The sequence below is a fragment of the Podarcis raffonei genome, chromosome 6 (assembly GCF_027172205.1).
Source record: "Podarcis raffonei isolate rPodRaf1 chromosome 6, rPodRaf1.pri, whole genome shotgun sequence".
Taxonomy (NCBI): Eukaryota; Metazoa; Chordata; class Lepidosauria; order Squamata; family Lacertidae; genus Podarcis; species Podarcis raffonei.
In genome coordinates, this window is record NC_070607.1 from 4,336,093 (window position 1) to 4,358,962 (window position 22,870).

The window sequence follows — 22,870 nt, forward strand, 5'->3', positions numbered from 1 at the left end:
CTCCTGTTTCATAGCCCAACACTCTATCTTCTTTAGGAACTGGAAACAGCCATACTGTATCACTGTATGCTGCTGTTTTTATGTACACACTTCCATACCCTAAAATAATCATTCGAACACCAGTTTTCTTAGCATGGTAGGCAGTGTGCTAATCTCATAATCTGACATTCTTTTAGGACAACTCTCAAAGAACATAGTGACTCTGGCCCTTTGAAACCCCTAAGCAGGGTAGGCATTGAGAAACTGAAACTCTATTTTTCATCTGTGTCCACCCACTGCATGAGACTGGTAGAGAAATCCTTCTGAAACAACTGTTCAGGCAGGTGTTGCGTATATATTGCTTTCAACAGCATGGTGCAACTCTTACTGTAATGATACAATCTAAGAAGTTTTGCCACATGGCCAGCCTCTTAATTACTTAAAGGTTCTTGCAAGAGATCAATTATTCTGTTTATTGATCAACTTAAATTACATTAGTAAAGTGCACAAGATACACACTGCGAACGTACTGGAAGAACAGGAAAAGGAGCTCCCACTATGGTCATCTTTTTTAGCCTTAACATTTAGCAACAGGAGCTGTGTTCATGTTTGTGCTTAAAATCTGCTTATATTGGCTGGGTCAGGAAAAGGAACTTAAATTTCTGTTTTCTAGATGCTGGCAGATGAGGTCAACAGAGTGTTTTATACACAGGCCCAACTATATTTGTTCAATCAGGTGGATGGCATCCAAAATTACAAATCTAGAATGAGAAAATTGATGCACAACTGGAGAAAAGATTATAAACCATGGGGCAGAGGGGAGGAAACATAACTCATTAATTGGTCTACTGAATTTCAAATCACAAAACCTGTTGCAGCAGATTGGATTTTTTTAAAAAAAATGCAGCATTTTAGAATTTTATCAGTGACAAAAGGAAATCATGGAGGGACGTGGGCGGTGCTGTGGTCTAAACCACTGAGACTCTTGGGTTTGCCAATCAGAAGGTCGGCGGTTCAAATCTGCGTGACAGGATGAGCTCCTGTTGTTCTGTCCCAGTTTCTGCCAGCCTAGCAGTTCAAAAGCATATCAGCACAAGTAGATAAATAGTTACTGCTGTGTCAGGAAGGTAAATGGGGGTTTCTGTGCACTCTGGCTTCCGTCACAGTGTCCTGTTGCACCAGAAGTGGTTTAGTCATGCTGGCCACATGACCTGGAAAGCTGTCTGTGGATAAACGCTGGCTCCCTCGGCCTGAAAGCAAGATGAGTGCCGCGCCCCATAGTCACCTTTGACAGGACTTAACCTTCTAGGGGCCAAGTTTACCTCTTTTTTGACCTTTAGTTCCATCAACAACCATGTTGTTTAACAGAACTTCCAAAAACAGAGAAAGTAGACCTCATGAGCACCCAGTGCTAAGGACCAAGAACAGGCTGACCACTCTTGGTAAAAAGGCTGGGCTAAGTGGCTCTTTGGTCTGGTCTGGCAGGGCTCAAAACCTTGCTTCTCTCCAAGCTCCTGAAGTGTCTCCCCTCCACGCTGACCATTGGGCCATGCTTTCCCCTCCCTCCTCAGTCCCCCCTCACATGGTTTCCTCCTCTCCCATCAACCCTTCTGTACCTGTTTGTCCAAATGGAGCGGCTGGTGTTGGGAGAGGGAGGAGGCACGAGAGCAAGGTTTCCGAAAAGAAGCCTGAGCCCAAAGCAACAGCAGGCAATGAAGCTCTTTGAATATTGGATTAAGCCTGTCTCCAGCCTTATTGATATTCCCATAAGAAAGCAGCCAGCCAGCCAGTCCACTCACTTTAGTGCCCTATGAATATTTCATCACTTGAATTAAGCTCTGCGAGAAAAATAATTTCACCACTCAAAGAGCCTTTTTGGCTCACAGAGTTCGTTCCAATCAAGCACTCGGCACTCGCTTCAGCAATGAGGTCACCATGGCTGTCTGCTGGAGCCACCCAACACTTAGCGCTCCACATATCTGTCTAACCAGGGTGGTCTTTAGGCACAAACAAAGGCAGAGATTTTCAGGAGACAGATAGCTGATATAGCTTCAAAGTGCATTAGCTGCCGACTGAATAACAGGATTCCAGGAAGAGCCTCGAGGGTCAGGGCAGCCAGGGCATTCGCACCAGGCCTCACGCCACAAAACTGCCTGCCACAAATGGCGGAACAGCCGATGGTCAACAGAAGCACCCGACCCTGCCTATTTCTGCCCCCATTTAATTTGCTTGGGTGCAAATCAGTCCCCTCTTCACCAAGGCCTTTACCTACAGGTAGTTGAGTGGGTGCCAGAGCAATGCTGGTGTGTGATATATCCTGTAACGTAAGGCTAAGACTGTGAGGAATGATCTGGGAGGCTCCTGGTCCAAATGTTGCCTCAGGGCCTCTTAAGACATTGCAAAGGCTTCTGCCATTAGTCTTTAAGGTGCTTTCTTTTTCAGCTTTTGCTGCACAGACTAAGATGGCAACACAAATTTCTAGGTGTATATTTAAAACATTTAACTGTATATCTAAAATGTTTAAGTATACATCTTTAAACCATCGAAAGTGAAATTGCCAAATTTGCCATCAAGCACAACTGACAGGTGCACTCAGCTTGAAACTGCCCTCAGCCTTGAACTCACAAGTCAACCTGAGCTACCTTACACAGTTATTGTAATGATCTCAAGGCAGTGGTTTTCAACCAGTGTGCTGTAGCACCCTGGGGTGACTTGAATGATGGTCAGGGGTGCCACAAACAGCACTAGCCCCCATCCCTCATCCCTTCCCTGCCGCCTCTGATGAAAAAAACCCACAACTTCCAACACAAAGCCGGAAACTCCCTACTCAAGCAGACAAATGAGATATGGTATGTTTCTCTACTTTTTCATGAATCTCTGTGCTATGTGATGTTGGTCATCTTTAAAAGAGTGCTGCCCAAGCATGCACTGAACATGGTCCTAAAAAGGGTCGGGGACAGAACAGGGGAATCCCCGCTTATGCACCTTCAAGTGATGCACACCATGGCCTGGAATGGAACTCCTGCATAAGTGGGGATTCCCCTGTACAGTATTCCACAGAAAGAATGTGATTGGTCAAGGCAGTCATGGACTCAGAATGGTTGAAAACCTCTGTCTCAAGGTAATGTACGTAGAGCACACAGAATATTCAAAAGTCTGCAAAATCGATGATGGCTGACGGGCAATAGATTACTATTCAGAATGGATTACTATCTGAATCTGGCAAACAAGTTAAAATCCAATGTTATAAACCCAGGTGAAAGCTCACCTGTGTTCATTCTTCAAAGCAGCTCCAAATTGTTGGACAATGTATGTTACCAAAGCACATCTTGGGGACTTGGAATGCACAATATGACATTTGTTTTCTACAATGTGCACCACAACATCATGCATCATGACACAACCCTCCCAATTATGTTGTGCTTCAAGCAATGGCCTCAGAAGTAGGAGGGTTCCATCCCAAGCATCCCATGACGGGTGTTCTGGTTCTAGTGAAGAAGGCAGAGGCAAGGCCAAGAAGGGAAGTTTTCAGGCTCCAGCAAGGACTTGGCAGTGCGCAGCAGAGAACTCTCATGATGATGAGGTTCAGGATGCTTCCTCAGGAGCAGGGATGCTCTCTGCACCTCGCTCAGCGACCTCCTGCCTAACCTATAGTGGCCTGCCACCATTCTCTGCCTCAGAGAGTGAAAAGACTTGCAGGACATCTATCCCCAGAGCCTTGGAGATATTGAAGACTGAAAAATAAGGGATGCAGAGCTTACCCACTTCAGGTCTAGTCAGGTTTGTAAAGCTTCAGTTGGGTCCTGCTTCTTGCTGAGACAACACCTTCCTGTAACTGCCTTACAAGGAGAGGGCTTCAGCCTTGGGGCTGTCCAAGGTCCTGTTCTTGTTCACTTTCTGCTTTGCCCTGACTTATCTTCAGTGGGCCCTGCCTGCTCACCCTGTAAGCCTCCAGTGCTCATAAACCAGCCAGCTGTTGAATCCAGTAGAAGCAGCAACAATGTCTGCATGGCAGCTTGGCAGAGGACTCCGTATGTTGCCACTGTCAAGAAGGCGCCTGTCTGACAGCCGGTTTCTGTCTCAATTCCAGCCAGAAGAGCCTGATTCCAGCAAGAGTTGGATAGTCAGCTCTTTCACTTCCTTTTGAGTCCAGCTGTGTTGCAGGAGACTGACGGGGGTTGTGTGGCAGTCCAAATACAAGCAGCTGCATGCCTGCCTATCTCCCACAGCATATGCCAGTCAGAACATAACAAAAGTAAGTTCCACAGTTTAGTCCCCGTTATTCATTCATCTCCTGTCACTATTCTCAAAGAGCAATTTTAAATAAAACGCTTTGTTTGTGTTATTTTATTCCCCGAGGGTGAAAGCATGGGGCAAGGAGAATAACCACGCATGGTTATCATGTACTGCGTAAATCTCAAATCTGAAATCATTAATAAAGATTAATACATTATGGTTCATCATGTGTTAATTCATGCTGCTTGCAGTTAACTTGCATATGCATTTTGTGCCCATCTGTCAAGGAGCTTGAGCGACGTTCAGAAGAAAGGAGCCAGTGGCTGTGTTAAAGGCTGCCCTGTGTAAAGGTCTTACCAGAATAACATTATACAAGCAAGTTTTTAAAATTAGCTGAAATCTGATTGAGCTCTGCTGTTTTTTGTTTTGTCTTTTTGCCACATGAACAGCCAAGCATGAGGTGTCAGGCAGAGGAGGCCTCAGAAGGGATCACTGATGTGCCACTGTGAAGGTGATGCACCTGTAGTATGGGATGGAGTCAGTTAATGAGTTGGACTAGCCCTAGATACATCCCATCATAAACACTGCCTGAACCAGCTTGAGTTGATCTGACATGATGATGTGAATACTGAGATGTATTTTAAATTATTAAAGTACATTGTTGGCAAACATCCTCTGTAAAGAACGGCTCTCTGAAGAAACTGCCCGTCCTCCTCTTCTGCTTTGCATTTCTCCTCCATGTCTGCTGCTGCACCTATGCATCTTGGCTGGATTCTCCTGAGCGAATTTCTAATGGTGTCTACTCGACCCAACCAACCCCAACTCTTGTTCCAAGAATGAAGAAGAGCCATAGCATGCGCAACCAGCATTGGAAGAACAGTTGGAAGAAGATGCGTTGCTGCTTGAGGAAAGATCTGCAGCTATGGATTCACCCTCACATGCAAACTGGATCTAATTCCCATGATCCCTACCTGAAAGCACATACAATGTGGTCTAGCGCACCCAGGAAGATGGTGGAGCTACTGTGAAACCTGGTGGGATACCACTGAGTTGGGGTTCCTTTTCAGGCTGTCCATTTGTGTGGTTCTATTTCTGCCTGAAACTGAACCCTAATATTCATCCACAGGTTGCCAGCCAAGTGCCTGTGCCCACCTCCTATGGCAGCTGCAAAATGCGTCCGTAAATATAAGAAAGAATATTTTATTTATGTGATGAGCTACCTTGAACTTTTGTAAGGAAAGGTGAGGTATAGTCACATATCCACGAGGGGCCATTTGCTCTTCTTCCTTGTTCCTGCTTGTACTGGCTTAGCCTCTCCTATACAAAATATACATCCACATTTCTTGGATGCTAGAATTGGACACCCACACAATCTTCCATTTTGAGCAAAGCAGAGGTGCAAATAGCTTCTTTCTGTGAATGGCCAATGTAGGAATGTCGCCCCCTCCCCCCCCCATTGATGGTGGCAGAGGAAGGGGTCTCTTTTTCTGCTCTTTTAGATGTGGCAGCCATTTTGTGTTATGTCTCCCAAGTAGCCATTTTGTGTTATTGGTTGGTTGTTATTTAAATTGTTCACTATTTTATTTTATTTTTTATCGTGTTTTTATCATGTTGTAACCCATCCTGGGAACTATGTTGAATAGTGGGTAATAAATATGCTTAATAAATAAGTAAAACATAATCACTACAAGGAATTATTTAGAGAACAGTTCTTAGGAAAGGTAAACATCTCTTCATCAATTCAAATAATCAACACTTACAGACACAATACAAAGTCAACAATCCTGATGAGAAATATCATATATACCATAAATATACTACTGTAGATGCCTCAAATTTTTTACATGAGATGCCTTACATTACAACCACCAAATTATATATAAAACATTTCTGTGCTCCAAAATATGCATAATATATCAAACATAAGCCCACCTCATCAAGAATTCTTCACCTGATAATAATATTTCACACAAAGTTAAATGTAGAACATCTGTCATTGTCCAGATAACATCTTCCCTTCCTAAAACTGATAAATGGCAGTCAGTTCCCATAAAACATTCCCATCAATTTCATTTCCTAACTTAATGGGATATTCAGCCATTTTTGCCATCTCTGCCATATACCACACCTTAGAACAGGTACCTCTGACCTTTCCAGACCCAGCACTTACTTTTAAGCCAAACTTGTTTGGAGACCCACTTCTTAGTCTTTCGCCATAACCTTCCTGGGTGCTGGTGCTCCTGTTGCCCCCCCCCCCCCGGGATCAGGCTGTCCTGACCCACCAGCTGAAGACCAGTGCCTTAGCCTGGCATGTTTTCAGGAGGGTGTCTTATTATTTCTGTTTGGTGGGAAGTACGTACTTTGCTGCTGTCAGTAATTCCTAATGCGATTCACAATGTGACTCATTTAGCTCCCATTTTACATAATTCATAAACCTCTTTGAGGGTTGTTTTTGTTTTGGTACAATCAAGTGGTATATAAATTCTGTGAAATAAATAGTCTAATAGCGTGACTGAAGGAGCCAAGAGTCCACTTGTGCAGCCATTAAACTAGTTGTACACTCTCCACAATTTTGGTATTCTGGGACACACTGCATCCAGTATTAGAGGTGTTACGGAGCCCTTGTCACTAGTAGCAGCCATTGATTAACCTTATCCTCCCCATTGAGGACGCGGGTGGCGCTGTGGGTAAAACCTCAGTGCCTAGGACTTGCCGATCGCATGGTCAGCGGTTTGAATCCCTGCGGCGGGGTGAGCTCCTGTCTTTCGGTCCCAGCTCCAGCCAACCTAGCAGTTCGGAAGCACCCCTAAGTGCAAGTAGATAAATAGGGACCGCTTTATAGCGGGAAGGTAAACGGTGTTTCTGTGTGCTGCACTGGTGCTGGCTCTCCAGAGCAGCTTCGTCACGCTGGCCACGTGACCCGGAAGTGTCTTCAGACAGCGCTGGCTCCCGGCCTCTTAAGTGAGATGAGCGCACAACCCTAGAGTCGGACACGACTGGCCCGTACGGGCAGGGGTACCTTTACCTTTACCTTTATCCTCCCTTAATTTGCCCACCCACCCCCATTAAAGCCATCCACCTTAGGGACCAATGCTACAACTAATGGTAGCAAATTCCATAGTAACTTTGCTCTGCGTGAAGAAGGATGTGGGAGTTGCAGCTGCTTTCTGTGTCACTTCTGTCCCAGCCTGACCAGATAAAGGCATGAGCAGGCCAGAAGTGGTGAGATAGGATGGCAGTAATTTAGATGTACAGGTACACAACGACCGCAAACAAATCCCCCTTTTAAAAATTGATGTTACGTGCCCACCTCCCAGGCATCTTACAGGTGGCTCATTAAATTATCTATATTTTGACAAGAGATCAACAATTTAAGAACTCTTAGCAGCTCCCACTTGGACCTGGTGATTTGTTCATTTGTTAAATTTGCCAGTAAGTCCTAGAACTTAAGCTTTAATTCAGAAAGTAAAAAAAAACTTTGCAAAGGTTTTGTAAAGGTTGTTCCACAGGGCAGATCTACACCATACATTTAAAACTCATCCAATGTTCATTTAAAGCACATGACTTCCTCCGAAGAATCCTGGGAACTGCAGTTTTTGAAGGGTACTGGGAATTGTAGGGCTGTGAGTGGAAAGAGATGGTTCCTGGGATTCTTTGGGGGAACTCACATGCTTCAAATGTACCTTGAATGTACCTTGAATGTATGGGGTTTTCTCATAGGTACAGTGTGCAGGTTCGTCCATGGATTTCACATACCACAGCAGGACTGAACACTTAGCAAGTCCCCCATTTTGTCTGAGCCACCACAATCCAGTTGGAAAGATTACCTGAACTGATTGGACGGGGTTGGGGCAGTGGTGGAGACCACCTCTCTCCCAGATTCTTGCTCCCATCTGTCCCTAGTTCTTCTCACTAAAATAACTACCTGCCGCAACCAAACATTCTCCTTCCAAGGTGGGGTAATAAAAATTACCCGCTATTAACAAGGTATATATGATACAATCCATTGCCTTCTGTTCCCCCCCACTTCCTAGGCTCATTATGCTCTCACTCATAAAAAGCAGCCGTGCAGACAGCAGGTGGAGGAGCAGAACATGAATATGTATTAACAAGGAATTTGAAACAAGGTCCTTAATTACCTTATCATGGCAGCATCTCAGGCGTCAACTTGTACATTTGTGGCTGGGTCATTCATTTCCTTGGCAACACCAGAGCGTTGCAGTATGGGAATATGTGTTTTCAAGGGGAGGTGGGGAATTTGACTTGTGTTTTGAACCATTACATAAGAAATATGTTAGTACCGTAATAGCCAAGGTGTTAGTGTAACAGCCATATTTTAATAGAGATGTTACGAAGCAAGGTGTTGGGGGCACGTCATCTTCAGAGAACGAAAGCAGGGGAGATTTCCTTGCAGCATGCCAGTGCTGGCAGGACGTGATGTGGCCCCCAGGTCCATCCTGGCCCTTCAGCACAAAGCAAACCTGTCCAGTCAGGCCCAGACAGTTCTGTAATAGGACAGCTGGGCTCAGTTGTAGTGCTCAGTCCCAGAACTAGTTTTCAGTGCTGGCGTTTAGCTGTAGAACATATGAAACAGAATATTGTGCTTTGCATCAGTATCATGTGCTAATGAAGACAACCTGTTTGATAGTATCTCTTCCAGATACTGCTAACTCCTGCTGTACTCTAGAATATAGAATGCAATTATCCACTGTGGACAAGATGTTCCTTCAGCCAAACAACCAGAACATGTCTTCTATCTGAGGCTTATGCAGCCAGGTTGTTTTCATAACATGAGCAGCAGCTTCAGTGTTCAGTTTCCAATTTGCTCACTGAAAACTGTGTGAGGCCCCAAAATCTGTTTCAGGTGCCAATACAAGGCCCTGGAACCACTCTCCCAACCAGGTGATGTGGTTGTTTATAAAACCCAAAGGTAGGGAATACAGCATCTCCCTGATGACTGTTGTTGCTCATATCCCTCCCAAAGATGTTGCTCCTCTGTTGGGTTGCTACCTAACTGTGTGTTTGTTGATGTCCATATCCTATTTAATGGTTCTATTCTTTAGTGCTGTGTGTGTTTAAAATTGAAGTCACAGAATCCAGATCAGAAGAGAGTTATTGGGTCCTGCCAATGTCATGAGAGCAGGTACTGTCAGTGCCAGATAGGACTCAAGGAAAGCCACTGTGAAAGTGCTTGGCCACTCAGTTGTGACCTCCCACTTGAAAGAAAGAGAAGAAAAGCAATCCCCCCCCCCGCCGCCGCCAAAAGACTCTCAAACCCAAACCTTACACTTAGGTACTGTCAGCATTTGCAGGAGAGATTCAAACAAATCCTAGAGATTTATTTTTGCACAATTAGAAAATGAACTGCACTGAAAAGTGTGAAGTCAAGAAATGACTCATGGGAAAACATATAACCACCCCACAATCAAATCAGGGTGAACACTCATTCTCATATAACTCTTAACCCCTTTAACTCCCCATATGGACCAACCTGGACCCTGCAATCATCATCTGAGGTCATTCTTGGTGTATCCGCTCCATGAGAAGTCCAGAGGGTGGCAGCATGAAAGTGGGCCTTTTCTGTGGTGGCTCCCAGCTTGTGGAATGCTCTCCCCTTCATTACATATCTTTAGGCACCAGACAGAAATGCCAGGCGTTTGGCTGATTAACATTCTATAGCCTTCTAAATGTGTTTAGGGAGGTATTGGTTTGTTTTTGTTTTATTATGTATTTTGTATTCTCCTTTTGTATTTTTCTGCTGTGGACCGCCCTGGGATCTTTGGATGAAAGACGGTGTGCAAATTCAATACATAAATAAACAGGTTTAAAAGGAAAACAAAATTATCCACTGGCCTTAAAGAACAGAGCAGAAAAAGGGACAAAACCCAACAAAATATTGGTAGTGGCATCATCCTGAACGAAGGAGTGAGGATGCCCTAGGATTTCCTGATGCCACCCACCAAGTCTGGCACCAACAACTGACATCCATGGGCAGCTGACCCATGGGGTTCCAGTGACCTGCTGAGGCCCATGGCCCCCAGCCTGAACCACTGGGTCTGGTAGCCACTTGTTTTAATCTCCTGCTACGATTCCTGCTGAGGCATTACTCCAGGGCATCATGGGAAGTTTAGCTTGTGGTGCCCAGAAGACATTTTAACTGCCCACAGTTCTCCAGAATGACACTACATGAGGGTCCTTGGAGGGGAATTAAAATGGCAACTGGCTTCCGTTCACCTGGTGTAGATGGAGGTGCTTCTCCTTCTACTGTCACCATCGGCTGAGGCTGCTGGGGGCACATTTAATCATGTTGTTTTGCTGTTTCAGTTTGTGATTCTTACATTCTAAGCCCCTTTGAGGGCAGAGAGGTAGATAAGGAAACCACATAATCATGACAGCCAGCTGCACTGCAGTATTTGAAACAGAATATGCATGCAATGGACAAAAATAACAACCATGCTTGCAATGCTTTGCTGGCATCTGTCTGTCTTGAAAGACCATGAAGTGCTCCTCTGGGGGTAAAATCAAACCGCTGTGTTAGCAGTACTGAAGTGACCTCCCCGGGGCGCAAGCCTGGGCACTGCATATGGAGATTACCAAAAGCAGATCAGAAAACAAATGGCTTTAGGGCTCACCTAAAGGAAATCAAGAAAGGGACCAGAAGTCACCCATAGGAAGAGAAGCCCGTTAGATGTGTTCGGAGGAGGGCAGAATAGGGAAAAAATGATACTGGGGATCGCACAAGAGAATAGCAGCAACTCCAAATTGCTCAGTTAGCTAAGATACAGTTTTCTCTATGGGCACCTCCTTCTATGGAATGTTGAGCACAATAGTGATGCCGTTGTTGGTTAGTGTCCATGCCATCCACTCCATGGTCAAAAAGGAGACTCTTGAGAGTCCCATGGACTGCAAGAAGATCAAACCTATCCATTCTTAAGGAAATCAGCCCTGAGTGCTCACTGGAAGGACAGATCCTGAAGCTGAGGCTCTAATACTTTGGCCACCTCATGAGAAGAGAAGACTCCCTGGAAAAGACCCTGAAGTTGGGAAAGATGGAGGGCACAAGGAGAAGGGGACAAGAGAGGACGAGATGGTTGGACAGTGTTCTGGAAGCTGCCAGCATGAGTTTGACCAAACTGTGGGAGGCAGTGGAAGACAGAATTGCCTGGCGTGATCTGGTCCATGGGGTCACGAAGAGTCGGACATGACTAAACGACTAAACAACAACATACTCCAGGATGGCAGTTATGGATAGGGTATGAAGCCTCATCCATTCTTCCTTGTCACTGTCTCCATGATATCCAACTCTTCGGTACGACATTAACAGATGACATTAAATTCTGCAGATAACACCATGTGGTTGTAACGGCCGTCAACATCTGACCAATTGTTACATTGCAGAATTGGGATAGTTTTCGTCCATCAACTCACTCTTGCAGCCATGGTAACTGAGGAACCTAAGAAGCTGCCTTTTATCATTGTTCCTTCTAGAGCTGTATGGTGAAGTCCTTGACTGGCAAAGGATCTCCATAGTTTCAGAGAGTGTTCCCTCCCAGTCCTACCTGGAGATGCCAAGGACTGGTCATGGAACCTTCTGCAGGCCTGGGTAGAGGAATTTTTTGCCTGGCACCTAAAGACAGATAATGATGGTGCCAGGCGAGACTTTCTAGGGAGAGTGTTCCACAATCAGGGAGCCACCACAGAAAAGGCCTGTTCTCTTGTTGCCACCCTCTGAACCTTTCTAGGATAGGGGGACATAGAGAAGGGCCTCAGGTGACAAGCACAGGGTCTGGGTCGGTTTGTATCAGGAGATACAAAGGTCCTGAGGTCCTGAGCTGTGTAAGGCTTTATAGGTCAACACCAGAACTTTGAACTGGGCCCAGAAACAAAGACTAAAAGTATGTAGAGAATGTTTGTGCCTGCAGGCCTTCACCTGTGGGCTCCTCTTAACCCTTTTGTGCATTGAGCGTGGCTCATTCGGGTGTACAACTGTGGCCCCACCCACAGCGGGAATTAAAGCGGTCTGCTTCATAGAGGGAGGAAGCAAGATTGGAAAGTATTAAGTTTTTGGCCCTCAGATACAGTGTGCAATGAATGAATATGCATGCAAGATGTCACCAATGGTTCTTCAGGCTGGAAAACCCTAAAACTATGGTAAGGCCAGGGGACGCGGGTGGCGCTGTGGGTAAAACCTCAGTGCCTAGGACTTGCCGATCGTATGGTCAGCGGTTCGAATCCCCGCAGCGGGGTGAGCTCCCATCTTTCGGTCCCAGCTCCTGCCCACCTAGCAGTTCGATAGCACCCCTAAGTGCAAGTAGATAAATAGGTACCGCTTTATAGCGGGAAGGTAAACGGTGTTTCTGTGTGCTGCGCTGGTGCTGGCTCACCAGAGCAGCTTCGTCACGCTGGCCACGTGACCCGGAAGTGTCTGCGGACAGCGCTGGCCCCCGGCCTCTTAAGTGAGATGGGCGCACAACCCTAGAGTCGGACACGACTGGCCCGGACGGGCAGGGGTACCTTTACCTTTACCTTTATGGTAAGGCCTCCTACTTGCCATGGGGGTGCTTTCGTGATGTTTATTTTTATTGTTAATCAGTTAATTGAGATGAGTGTGTTAGGATGAGAGAGAGAGAGAGAGAGAGAGAGAGAGAGAGAGAGAGAGAGAGACTTTCCATGGAAGGAAACTTTAGCAATAGCTAGTGTAGCTATGGGGGAGCCCTGCCTTTGCCCCCAGATGCCCCCTGTACAAGTAAGAAAAAACCTGCTTCCAACATGGAGCAGAACCAATGTACATGCACAAGGTTTCATAACACCAGGCAGAGCAGTCACTTTCCATTCAGCCAGCGCATTAACCGCAACCACTCTTTCCTTTTCTCTCTCTCAGCCAATCCTCACTTGCCAATTGTGCCATATTTCTTCAGACTTGTGTGCGTGTGCGTGTGTGTGTGCCTCTTAATCTTTTCCCTGATGTCAGAAGAAACATTACCAATTAGGCTGGAGGATCTCCAGGCACTTGATGCACTAAATAATAAGGAACTTGCTACGAGGTCTTCCAATGTTACTTCATACATGCCATGGAAAGTCTTCCGTGGAGCAGCCAAAAGGAAAGAAGATAACACCTCAGACTAAGTGCCTCAGAACGACGACGGGGAGGAGGAATCGGTTCTGCTGACCAAATCTGAAATTTCGTTTTCCACACCAGGCAAAACTTGGGTGCATGTCTGCACATGTTTAAAAAGAATGGAGGTTGCTTTTACAGGAACAACAGACCCAGGTAATTCTCATGGTGAACACTCCCCAAACCCCCGTTTTAGTTTCCAAGCAGGCTACTCTGCCCCTGCCGCCAAATATCCTCTGCACCTACTTGCTGTTGGCTCAGACACCATGAGTATATAGTTTGGATTTGATATCTGGCTTTATCACTACCCTAAGGAGTCTCAAAGCAGCTAACAATCTCCTTTTCCCTTCCTCCCCCACAACAAACACTCTGTGAGGTGAGTGGGGCTGAGAGACTTCAAAGAAGTGTGACTGGCCCAAGGTCACCCAGCAGCTGCATGTGGAGGAGCGGAGACGAGAACCCGGTTCCCCAGATTACAAGTCTATTGCTCTTAACCATTACACCACACTGGCTCTCAGTGTGGCTCTCAGAGCATATTTGTTCCATGCTCTTCGTGTGTAGACTGACAGGGAGGAGTGAATGGGAAATCTCTTGTCAAGCCATACAAAGGCCCCCTCTCCTTCCCACAGCTTGATGATGGGCTCTCACAAAGGCTGCTTCCTTTGGAAACCCTGAGGAGATGACTAAAAAACACCCACTGACACACCTGTTTCTTGGGTCTAGGGTCACAGCCTTTCTCAGCCTTGGGTCCCCAGATGTTGTCGGACTACAACTCCCATTACCCTAGCAAGCAGGACCATCAGGGGACCCAAGGTTGAGAAAGGCTGGTCTAACAGTTGATAAAGGTAAAGGGACCCCTGACCATTAAGTCCAGTCGTGGACGACTCTGGGGTTGCAGTGCTCATCTCGCTTTACTGGCCAAGGCGCTGGAGTTTGTCTGCAGACAGTTTTTCTGGGTCATGTGGCCAGCATGACTAAGCTGCTTCTGGCGAACCAGAGCAGCACACGGAAAAGCCATTTATCTTCCCGCTGGAGCGGTACCTATTTATCTACTTGCACTTGATGTGCTTTTGAACTGCTGGGTGGGCAGGAGCAGGGACCGAGCAACAGGAGTTCACCCCGTCACGGGGATTCGAACCGCTGACCTTCTGATCGGCAAGCCCAAGAGGCTCAGTGCTTTAGACCACAGCACCACCTGCATTGATGATGCTGCCTAAATAAGGTCACTTACTGGCATATGTTCTGGGATTGTCATTTTGTTCCCGTTTTCTGGGATTGAGTGCTGGGAAATTGCATCCAGATATTTGGAACGCTGATGTGTTTTTTGTTTATTGCTGGTTTTAATTTCCTGAATATTTTAATTGTTTTTACTAATGATTATTTTTTGTAAATCTCTTTGAGGTTTCTTCTTTTACAATCAAGTAGTATATAAATTTTATGAAATAAAAATAAAAGGACAACAGATGGTTAACGACCCCAAATTAGGTCTGCTCTCCATATTTGAGGGAGACAATTAACACTCCATTGTTCACACCTTTGATTATATTCCTCCTGGTCACAGCCCATTGAACTATAACCCAGGGCTGGGAGGATACCTTGACTTTTACTTGTGTAGTATAAAAATATGCTGCAGATTATTTCTGTAAAGTAGCTGATTCATGAACTTACAAGTCACCACAATATTTTGCAGCCATGTGGGGGCCTTTCTTTGCCTAACATGAACACTCAGACGATGGATCACCTTGTTCCAGCCAAGTATGATTTTATTTGGAAGAATTATTGAACTTGTTTGGCCCGTCATCTCTTCTGTTAAAAAAAAGACAGACAGACAGACACCAAGCAGTCTGGCAACCTTACAGCTAGAAATGAGGTGATGATAGCAACAGGGAGAAGAGAAAAGAGAACTGTCAGAATACTGGGCAGGAGAGAGGATTCCATGTTTTTGGTGGTGGCCCCCAATTATGAAACGCCCTCCCAGCTGGTATGGATATGGCCCCACCAGTGCAAACTTTTAAATGGGCCTTGAAAACCCACACACCTCAACCTGCTTTTCACTGAGATACTGGTTTGAAGACGGGTCAGTAAGCGAAGGAATCATAGTGCTGCTTTTAATTTGCTTTCGCCAATTTGCAATGGTGCGTTGCTGGTCTTTAAGTTTTTTTAGACTGTTGTTTTACATGATTATATTTTATTCTGTGTAAGCTCTCTTGTGAGGGCTCTGCCCTGAAAAGCAGTCTAGCAATATTTAAAATAAATAAAATGAAATAATCAACAGTAGCTTAGGAAGCACAAGGAGGCTAAAAACAAAACAGCAATGCTCAAATTTGTTGGATTCCAAACCTTCTCCCTTTATTGGGACATTTTGCACAGTAGCAGTTTGTCTGCTAAGGAAACTTTTGCACATCTGCACAGCACAGAAGATTTGGGAGCATTTTCTAGGGAGCAGGACCTGGGCTGTGTCCACACCAGGATATGAATGCATACGTGGATTCCTGTGTTTGCTTTTGTCCGTGCACGACTGCTTACAGTTTTATACGTGCGAAATCTATATTGACGTTTCCCATCTGCACTACTGGCTGGTGCTTGTTGGGACTCATATTGTTGCCTCCTCCCTTCAGTTAGAACTTCCTCACCTACATTCAGTATGGAGACGTGAAGGCTGAACCCTTGGATGTGGTGGGCATCACAAGCAGCTTCAAATCCACATTAAAAACAGGCAGTAGCAAGGGAGAGGTAGGCAAGGGGTAGAAAGCTCAGTGCAAATCTGACCAAACATAGGTAACATTTCTGAGTCTCCTCTATGGCAATGGTGACTGCAAAGAAGCAGCACTTCCCTGGCGACTGGAGTTTGTGTTGTGCCTCCCAGCAAAGCTCTCTGAGTGGTTCATGGCCTTCTTCAATCTGGCCTGCAAAGCTATGGGAAGAACTTTCGAGGTTAAGGTGACCTTTGGCAAAGCCCTTCAAGGATAAAATAACATTCATTCATCAAAATCTGGGCACCACCAGTTCTGCAGTTCAGTCTATGGATGTGGGGCCTGTATGGCAAAGATGTCAGACAAGAACCCTGGGAGACCAGGGTTCAAGCCCCCACTTAGTGATAAAACTGACCGGGTGGCATTGGACCATTCACTGTCTCTTGGCCTAACTTACGGCACAGGGTTTGTGGGTAGATGTAATGGGGAGTGGAAGAAGCATCCATTCCATGTGGAAGAAGGGTAGGACTGTTGCATCTGTATGTTGAAACGTAATGGAGTGCACCTCCAGGGATGAAGTCAAACCACTGCAGAATCACAGTGCCTGCTGTGGCTGCAAGCACCAGGGTCATCTAGTTCAACCCCTGTTATTCAATGCAGTTATCCTGGTTTTTTTGTGCTGTGATGATGATGATTGAGAAGAGCAGTTAATAACCTTCACAGTGTGAAATAAGGAACACGATGGGCCTGCCAGGTAAACCAAGCATACCACATTTCACAGCAAACTTGGCTCACCGTGCTATCAGGGGGCAATTTGGTATACCTACCTAGACAATACATGTTTGCAGTTCTCCGATGCATGCAATAAATAGCCCGTTAGGTAGCTAATTAAGGAGAGGCCAAATTGATAACATCTCAGATCTTGCATTATTTGTTGGGATTCTTAAATGGTTTGTGGAGAACTCCCAACACCCAGGCAGAATCCTTTGCAATCTTGATGGCCTTTCTCCTGCCAAACAGCCCTGAGAGACAAGTCTTTACTAATTAATCCCTTATTATAGATGGAGAATTTGAGGCTGGGAGACTGACGGAGCTTTCACAAGTGATGATAAGAATGCCTTTAAGTCTGGAATGCATCACTTCTGAACATCACTGATGTTTTGCAGAAAGCAAGAGCAGATGCATAAAAAAACACTAAAGGTGTATCTTGGCCCCATGCAGCGTAGAGCACTTGCACAGAATTGCTGTTATTTCTTTCCTGTTTGTGCATGTGTGGATTTTGTTAATGCAGCATGGAAAGTCCACATGGCGCATTCCTACCAGGGCATGTTTTCCAGAGGCAAGAATCGCACAAATACTGATGTGTGTCTCACATGTGGAAATGCCCTTACAAAAACAGGACACTTTAAAACCAGTTTTAGTGATGCTGATGAAAACAGCCAATGTTCCCCCAAGACCATCCCAGTTTGCCTGAGGTTTCAGCAGGGACTGAAACAAACATAATACACAGCAATGTATACCATGGGGGTGTGTGTTGGGTTCAAGGCATGTCACCTACGTTGCCTCAGTGATTCTTAAAGCCACCCTCCCCATAGGGGAGACTTAGGCCCAGCGGCTTCCCAAAGGCCATTTCTTGAGTTAATGTCAGAGATGAGATTTGAAATGGGGTGGAGGGGGGTGTATTTCCAGTTCGCACTTTTAATTACTAAACCACACAATTTGTTCCTAAATGGATTTCCTCCGTGTCAGTCCACGTTGAGGATGCTTTGGATCTAGTCTCTCTGACTTCTAAGAGGGAGTGGGCATTTTCCCTGAAAAGAACGAAATCTTAAACCATCTTTTTGTAATATTCCTGTGTGTGTTTCTCCGGATTGCTGTCTGTATGTTTTCACCAGAGGTTTCCTGGTGGTGCTTTGATCCTCCTCTCTTTCCTGATCTTCAGATTTCCAGCTCAATATTCTTTCTGTCCTTGTTTGCCCTGCCTTATAGTGCTGTGTTTTCTCCCTTCTCTCTGGCTGTTTATCCAGTCGTCTCTTCCAGTGCCTTTTCCTTTATAAGTTTACCTGCATCCAAGGCGATCCCGCTCCTGCTTTGAGTTCTGCGCCTCCCTCTCCTCATCCTTTGAGCTTTTCCAACATGTTGTGTCAGCCCCACTTCCCCCCTTACTCCGACCCCAACGTAATATAAATAAATATCTTTTTTTCTTCTTCCCCAGGCAGTGCCTGCTGTGCTTCCTTAAAATCCGTTCCCTCCAAGTTTCTTTCTTTCTTTCTTTCTTTTTTCCTGATTTGAAAGCTTGTACCCTAGAAGGGCCTCCCACTCCCAGCTTTTCGCTGGCAACCTTTGCTTTCGTCTGATCGTCACAGATAGTGTTTTGCAGTGAAGAAAGGAGTTAAAGGGGGGGGAGAGAAGTTCACGTTGAGATTTCAAAACAGCTCCTACCAGCCTTTGTGGACCCTCACTGGAGCAATGGTGGGAGGTGGGCTTTTCATAAACAAATAAGCAACTTTCTAAAGTCTCTCCCCCCCTCCATTAAATGGGTTGTTTTTGGCACGGAGCGAGTCTTTCCCTCTGGCACTGCGGGTGGGTTTTTATACGCTTTTAAAAACACACACACCAAAAAACTCAAAATCCACTTGTGTGTCTCCTCCGAGGGCGGTGATCTGTGTGGGGTAAGTGTGGGACGGGGAAGCGAGGGGGCAGGTAGGCTTCAAATAAAATTTGATACCCGCTCCCAATCTTCTTAATTCACGCCGATCGGACTTTTGTATAGCTTACCTTTCCCGCACATGTCACACAGAAGAGGTCGGGGTGGCTGATACATTTGAGAAGAAAATGCGAAAGCAGAGCGGGGAGAGCCCCGTCTTTGTCCAAACCTTTGCGCTGGATCTTTCTGCGTGCAAAGGTTCTCGCGCAGCCACTTTCACCGAATAAAAGTATGGGGGGCTCCTGCAGGTTCTAGACACTGTGGGTCTCCCCCCTTTCCGGCTTGGAGGGCGCGATGGGGAGAAGCTGAGGGGTGGGGGCTGAAGAGCTAGGAAGGTGATGCGTTATAGCGGGGGGGGGGGAAGGACCCCATTTCGGAGGGAGGAGGTTGCAAGAAGAAGAAGAAAGCAAGCCACCCTCTCCCCAACTTCGGGGGTGCCAAGAATGGAGAAGGGTGTGAGACGGAGGAGACGCGCAGGGTGGGCCATCGGCAGGCAGCCGCCGTCGGAGATCCCCTGTCGCTGTCGCTTCCTTTTACTCTAGGCGGGAAGGCCCTTGCGAGATCCGCTTTTCTTACTTCGAGGTTGGGGTCCTTCCGCGGTGCGGGGTGGGAGGGAGCGAGGTGATCTCGCTTGCTCTCCTTCCGGACCCCCCCTTTCCTTCTGCACTCCCTGCTCGCCACCTGGCAGCCTGTCGCTTTGACGCGCGGCCGCCTGAAGAAGCGCCGGGTGTAACTTGGCAACCCTGCTCCCTTTCCCCCCCATTTAGACCCGGGGAGGAGGAGGTGGCTTCGGATGGCGCGGAGGTCCCTCGAGGGGTCCCTTCGCCGGCGTGGCTCCAAGCCCGGCTCGTAGCGAGAGGCCCGGGCCGCCCGGCGCATCCTGGCAGAAGGCCCCGCTTGGCCAACCGGCAAAGGTCGCGAGCGGAAGGAAGAGCCGGTGCGCTGCTGCGCGTCCCGTCCGGCACCGAGGTGGCGCACTGGGAACGCGCGGCAAAGCGCCCCAACTGCTAAGCACGAGGTCTGTCTACCGACAAGGGAAACCTCCGCGAGGAGGAGCAGGCCTGGAATCGGCACAGAGCCGCTCGGCTCCTTTCTTGCGCGCAGGCCCCAGGCGGGGGGGGGGGGCACGTGCGGCCCTCCAGATGCAGCTGGATCTTCACCCCTGGCTCGAATGGCTGGAAGTCCGGCGACGTCCGGGGGACGACGGGTTCCCCACCCCTGCACAAAACACCCGTCGCCAACTGGGCGCCCTCCAGGTGTTTGGACAACTCCCATCAGTCTCTGAGGGCGCCCACTTGGCGAAGGCTGCTCAACATCATCTGCCTTTGTCTTTTTAGTAGCCCATACCGTCCAGGCGCAACCGCCCCTTTTGCCTGCAGCCCCCGTGGGCGCACTGGAAAGGGCCTTTCCAAATCATTCGTAGGGCCAGCCTCGCAGGAGATTAAAGCTACCACGCAGTGCCCCAAATTGAGGAAGCCGGCGGGTTCTTGATCCCCGTCGGCAGCCAAATTATAATATGAATTTATTCCCTCCAAAGCGCACTCACCCACCCCTCTTTTAGTCGACTGGAGTCCCGCCCAAATCCATTTCGGGAGCGATATCCGCACCCTCCTGAAGCCAATGACAAGGCTTCTTCCTTCAATGTTTTGCTTAACGCGTCGGGAACCTGGAAGTGGAGACTCCGAATTCGAACGCGAGTCCGAGCGCCCGAGCGTGTTTTACTCGGACGTCGCTTCGGGTTAGAAGTGCAGCAATGCGCACAAGTGTCAAGCGGATGAACTTGAACGCAAGTGGGTCTGGCTTAAGAGCAAACGTGTGGGAGGGATCGTCTCCCGCGTCACGGGCATCCCGGTTCTGATATTACTCAGAAGCCACGGATTTCCACGTAATGCTGTGTTCAGCATCAAGGTTTTGCTGGAAAACTAAGTTCCACGCAAACTAAAGGGACTTACTTTCACGTGGATGTGTGTAAGGTTGGGATGCTGCGTTTGAAAATCCCTAAATTCAGACGACTTCGGTTCCAAAAGCCCCGATCCTGAACATGTTGATGCAGTAGTCCGCACCGAGTTTAACGTCACACAGCCCGATCCTAAGGGCATGTTGATTCAGAAATAAGTCTCATAGAGGTGGATGGGATTTACCCTCAAGTGATTTGTGCGCAGCATTGGAGCTTTATCGGCGGGATCGGAAGGGGAAAGGGAGGCGCTGGATTGGGACTGCCGGGCTGCCACGCAGGTAGCAAGGCCAAGGTAACGGGAAAGCAGCCCACACGCCTACGCTTCCTCGGAAGTAAGGTCTACTTGTTTCAGTGGCTGACCTTACTTACTTGGGCGTAAGCCCACCCGAGCACGGCAGTGCTTCTAAGAGTGAATGGGATCTGGTCGCAAAGCCACTCCCGGCATCCCCAAGGGGCACCAGCCTGCATCTCTCCGAGCGCGCGGGGAGGAGAGAGAGGATGGCGGGAGGCGGGGGCGAGGGGGGAGGGGGCACCGAGAAAGGCAGGAGGTGGAGTGATGTGCAGAATTTATGAGATTGGCCATCAGCAGCAGCATCAATCCTCTTCAAACAAAGCCGAGAGCGAGCAGCTCTCCAGACGCACGCTTCTTCCTATTGCCTCCCGTTCTCTTTCGCAGGAATCCAGCGGGATCGAAGGAGAGCCACCTGGGGTGGCCACGAGGCGAGAAAGCGGGTGCCCCGCGCAAGCTGAGCTCCGGGGACGAGGGGCAGCGCACGGCGCTCGGCCGCCTGGGACCTCCGGAGGGAGCAGGAGGGCAGGGCGACACCGGAGAGAAGCGGGCGAGCGGCTGGACCAAGGCGAGGCGTCGAGGATGCTCGAAGGAAGCCCTTGAAGGCCCCCTCGGTCCTGGGACCCCGCTGCGCCGGGCGCTCGGGGGAGAAGTTGGCCGGGCGAGGCGATGCACCTGACCGCTCTCCGGCGCTCGGAGCAGAGGGGCTGCAGCAGCTGAAGCCCGGCAGCCACCGACCCATGTGAAAGGGAGCCGAGGGACCGGCACGGACCCAAGGACAGGAAGCGGCAGCCCCGAAGGTGCGCGCCGGAGGATGGCACGTCCCGGCTGGACGCCGCTGGTGGCCACCGCCGCCTTCCTGGTGGCGACCGCGGGCCTGCTGGGCGGGAGCCCGACGCCGGAGTCGCACGACGGGGAGCGCTGCTGGCTGCGCAGGACTCGCTCTGCCGCGCGGCCGCTGCGCCCCGACACCACCTACCCGCGTCCCGGGCGGGCGGCGGCAGCGGCGGCGGGGCAGCCCAGGCGCGCCCGGAGCGCCGAGGGCAGCAGCGTGGAGGACACGTGGGGCGAGAGCAGCCCCTTCCCGCGGCGCGCGCGCGCCAGAGCCGGGCCTGCCTCTCCCGGCGCCGGCGCCGCGCTCTACTTCTCGGGCCGGCGGGAGCAGCTGCTCTTGCGCCCGGGGGTGGTGGCCGAGCTGCCCCGCTTAGAGTTCACCGTCGAGGCGTGGCTGAAGCCCGAGGGCGGCCAGAGCAACCCAGCCGTCGTCGCAGGTAAGCGGGAGGGGCGCTGGGACGGGAAGGGGGCGAAGGCTGGGCCAGGTCCGCGGGGAGGAGGCAGGCGCCCTCGAAAACCCAGATGCGCGGGATCCGAGCGCCCGACGACGTTCGCCTTTCCTTCAAGTTAGGATGGAGGGATTCCCACCTGGACCCGAGCTATGGCGCTGATGGTACTGGAAGTTAGATTTTATCGATCTAACATGCCCCACCCCGGGGGGGGGGATTAAACAAATACAGATACCCTTTGCCCATTACTTTTCAAGAAGTTTCGACAAAGTGTTGGGTGGGGGTAGGGAGGGCCAAGACTGGCCACAAAGAGCCACAGCAGATAGGCAGAGGGTCGGACTGTTAAGAATGCTCACCTTTCCTGGTAGAAGTAAGCTTTTGTTCTGTTTGCCACACCCACTCTGAAATGGAAGGATAGCTCAGTAGGTAGAGCAGGCGTTAGTTGGAGCCCCACGTTGGGCAGAAGAGTCTTGCATTGCAGAGGTTGGACTAGGTGACCCTTGTGGTCCTTTCTGACTCTACAGTTCTATGATTCTACCATTCTCAACTTGGCAACTAATAACCGGAAAGCTCTTCAACTCTGTATTCAGAATGATTTGAGTCAATTTTCC

General features: G+C 48.5%; 1 protein-coding gene across 2 annotated transcripts in view; it reads left to right on the forward strand.

The window, feature by feature from the left end:
- The first annotated feature begins 21,715 nt into the window (after positions 1 to 21,715).
- The window catches only part of PAPPA2 (pappalysin 2), a 120,777-nt gene continuing 119,622 nt past the window's right edge, over positions 21,716 to 22,870 (forward strand). For both annotated transcript variants that reach the window (XM_053391237.1, XM_053391238.1), the window contains exon 1: positions 21,716 to 22,247. In XM_053391237.1, the coding sequence (XP_053247212.1) occupies positions 21,791 to 22,247 (457 nt within the window). In that variant the 5' untranslated portion in view covers positions 21,716 to 21,790. The remainder of the gene's footprint in view (positions 22,248 to 22,870) is intronic.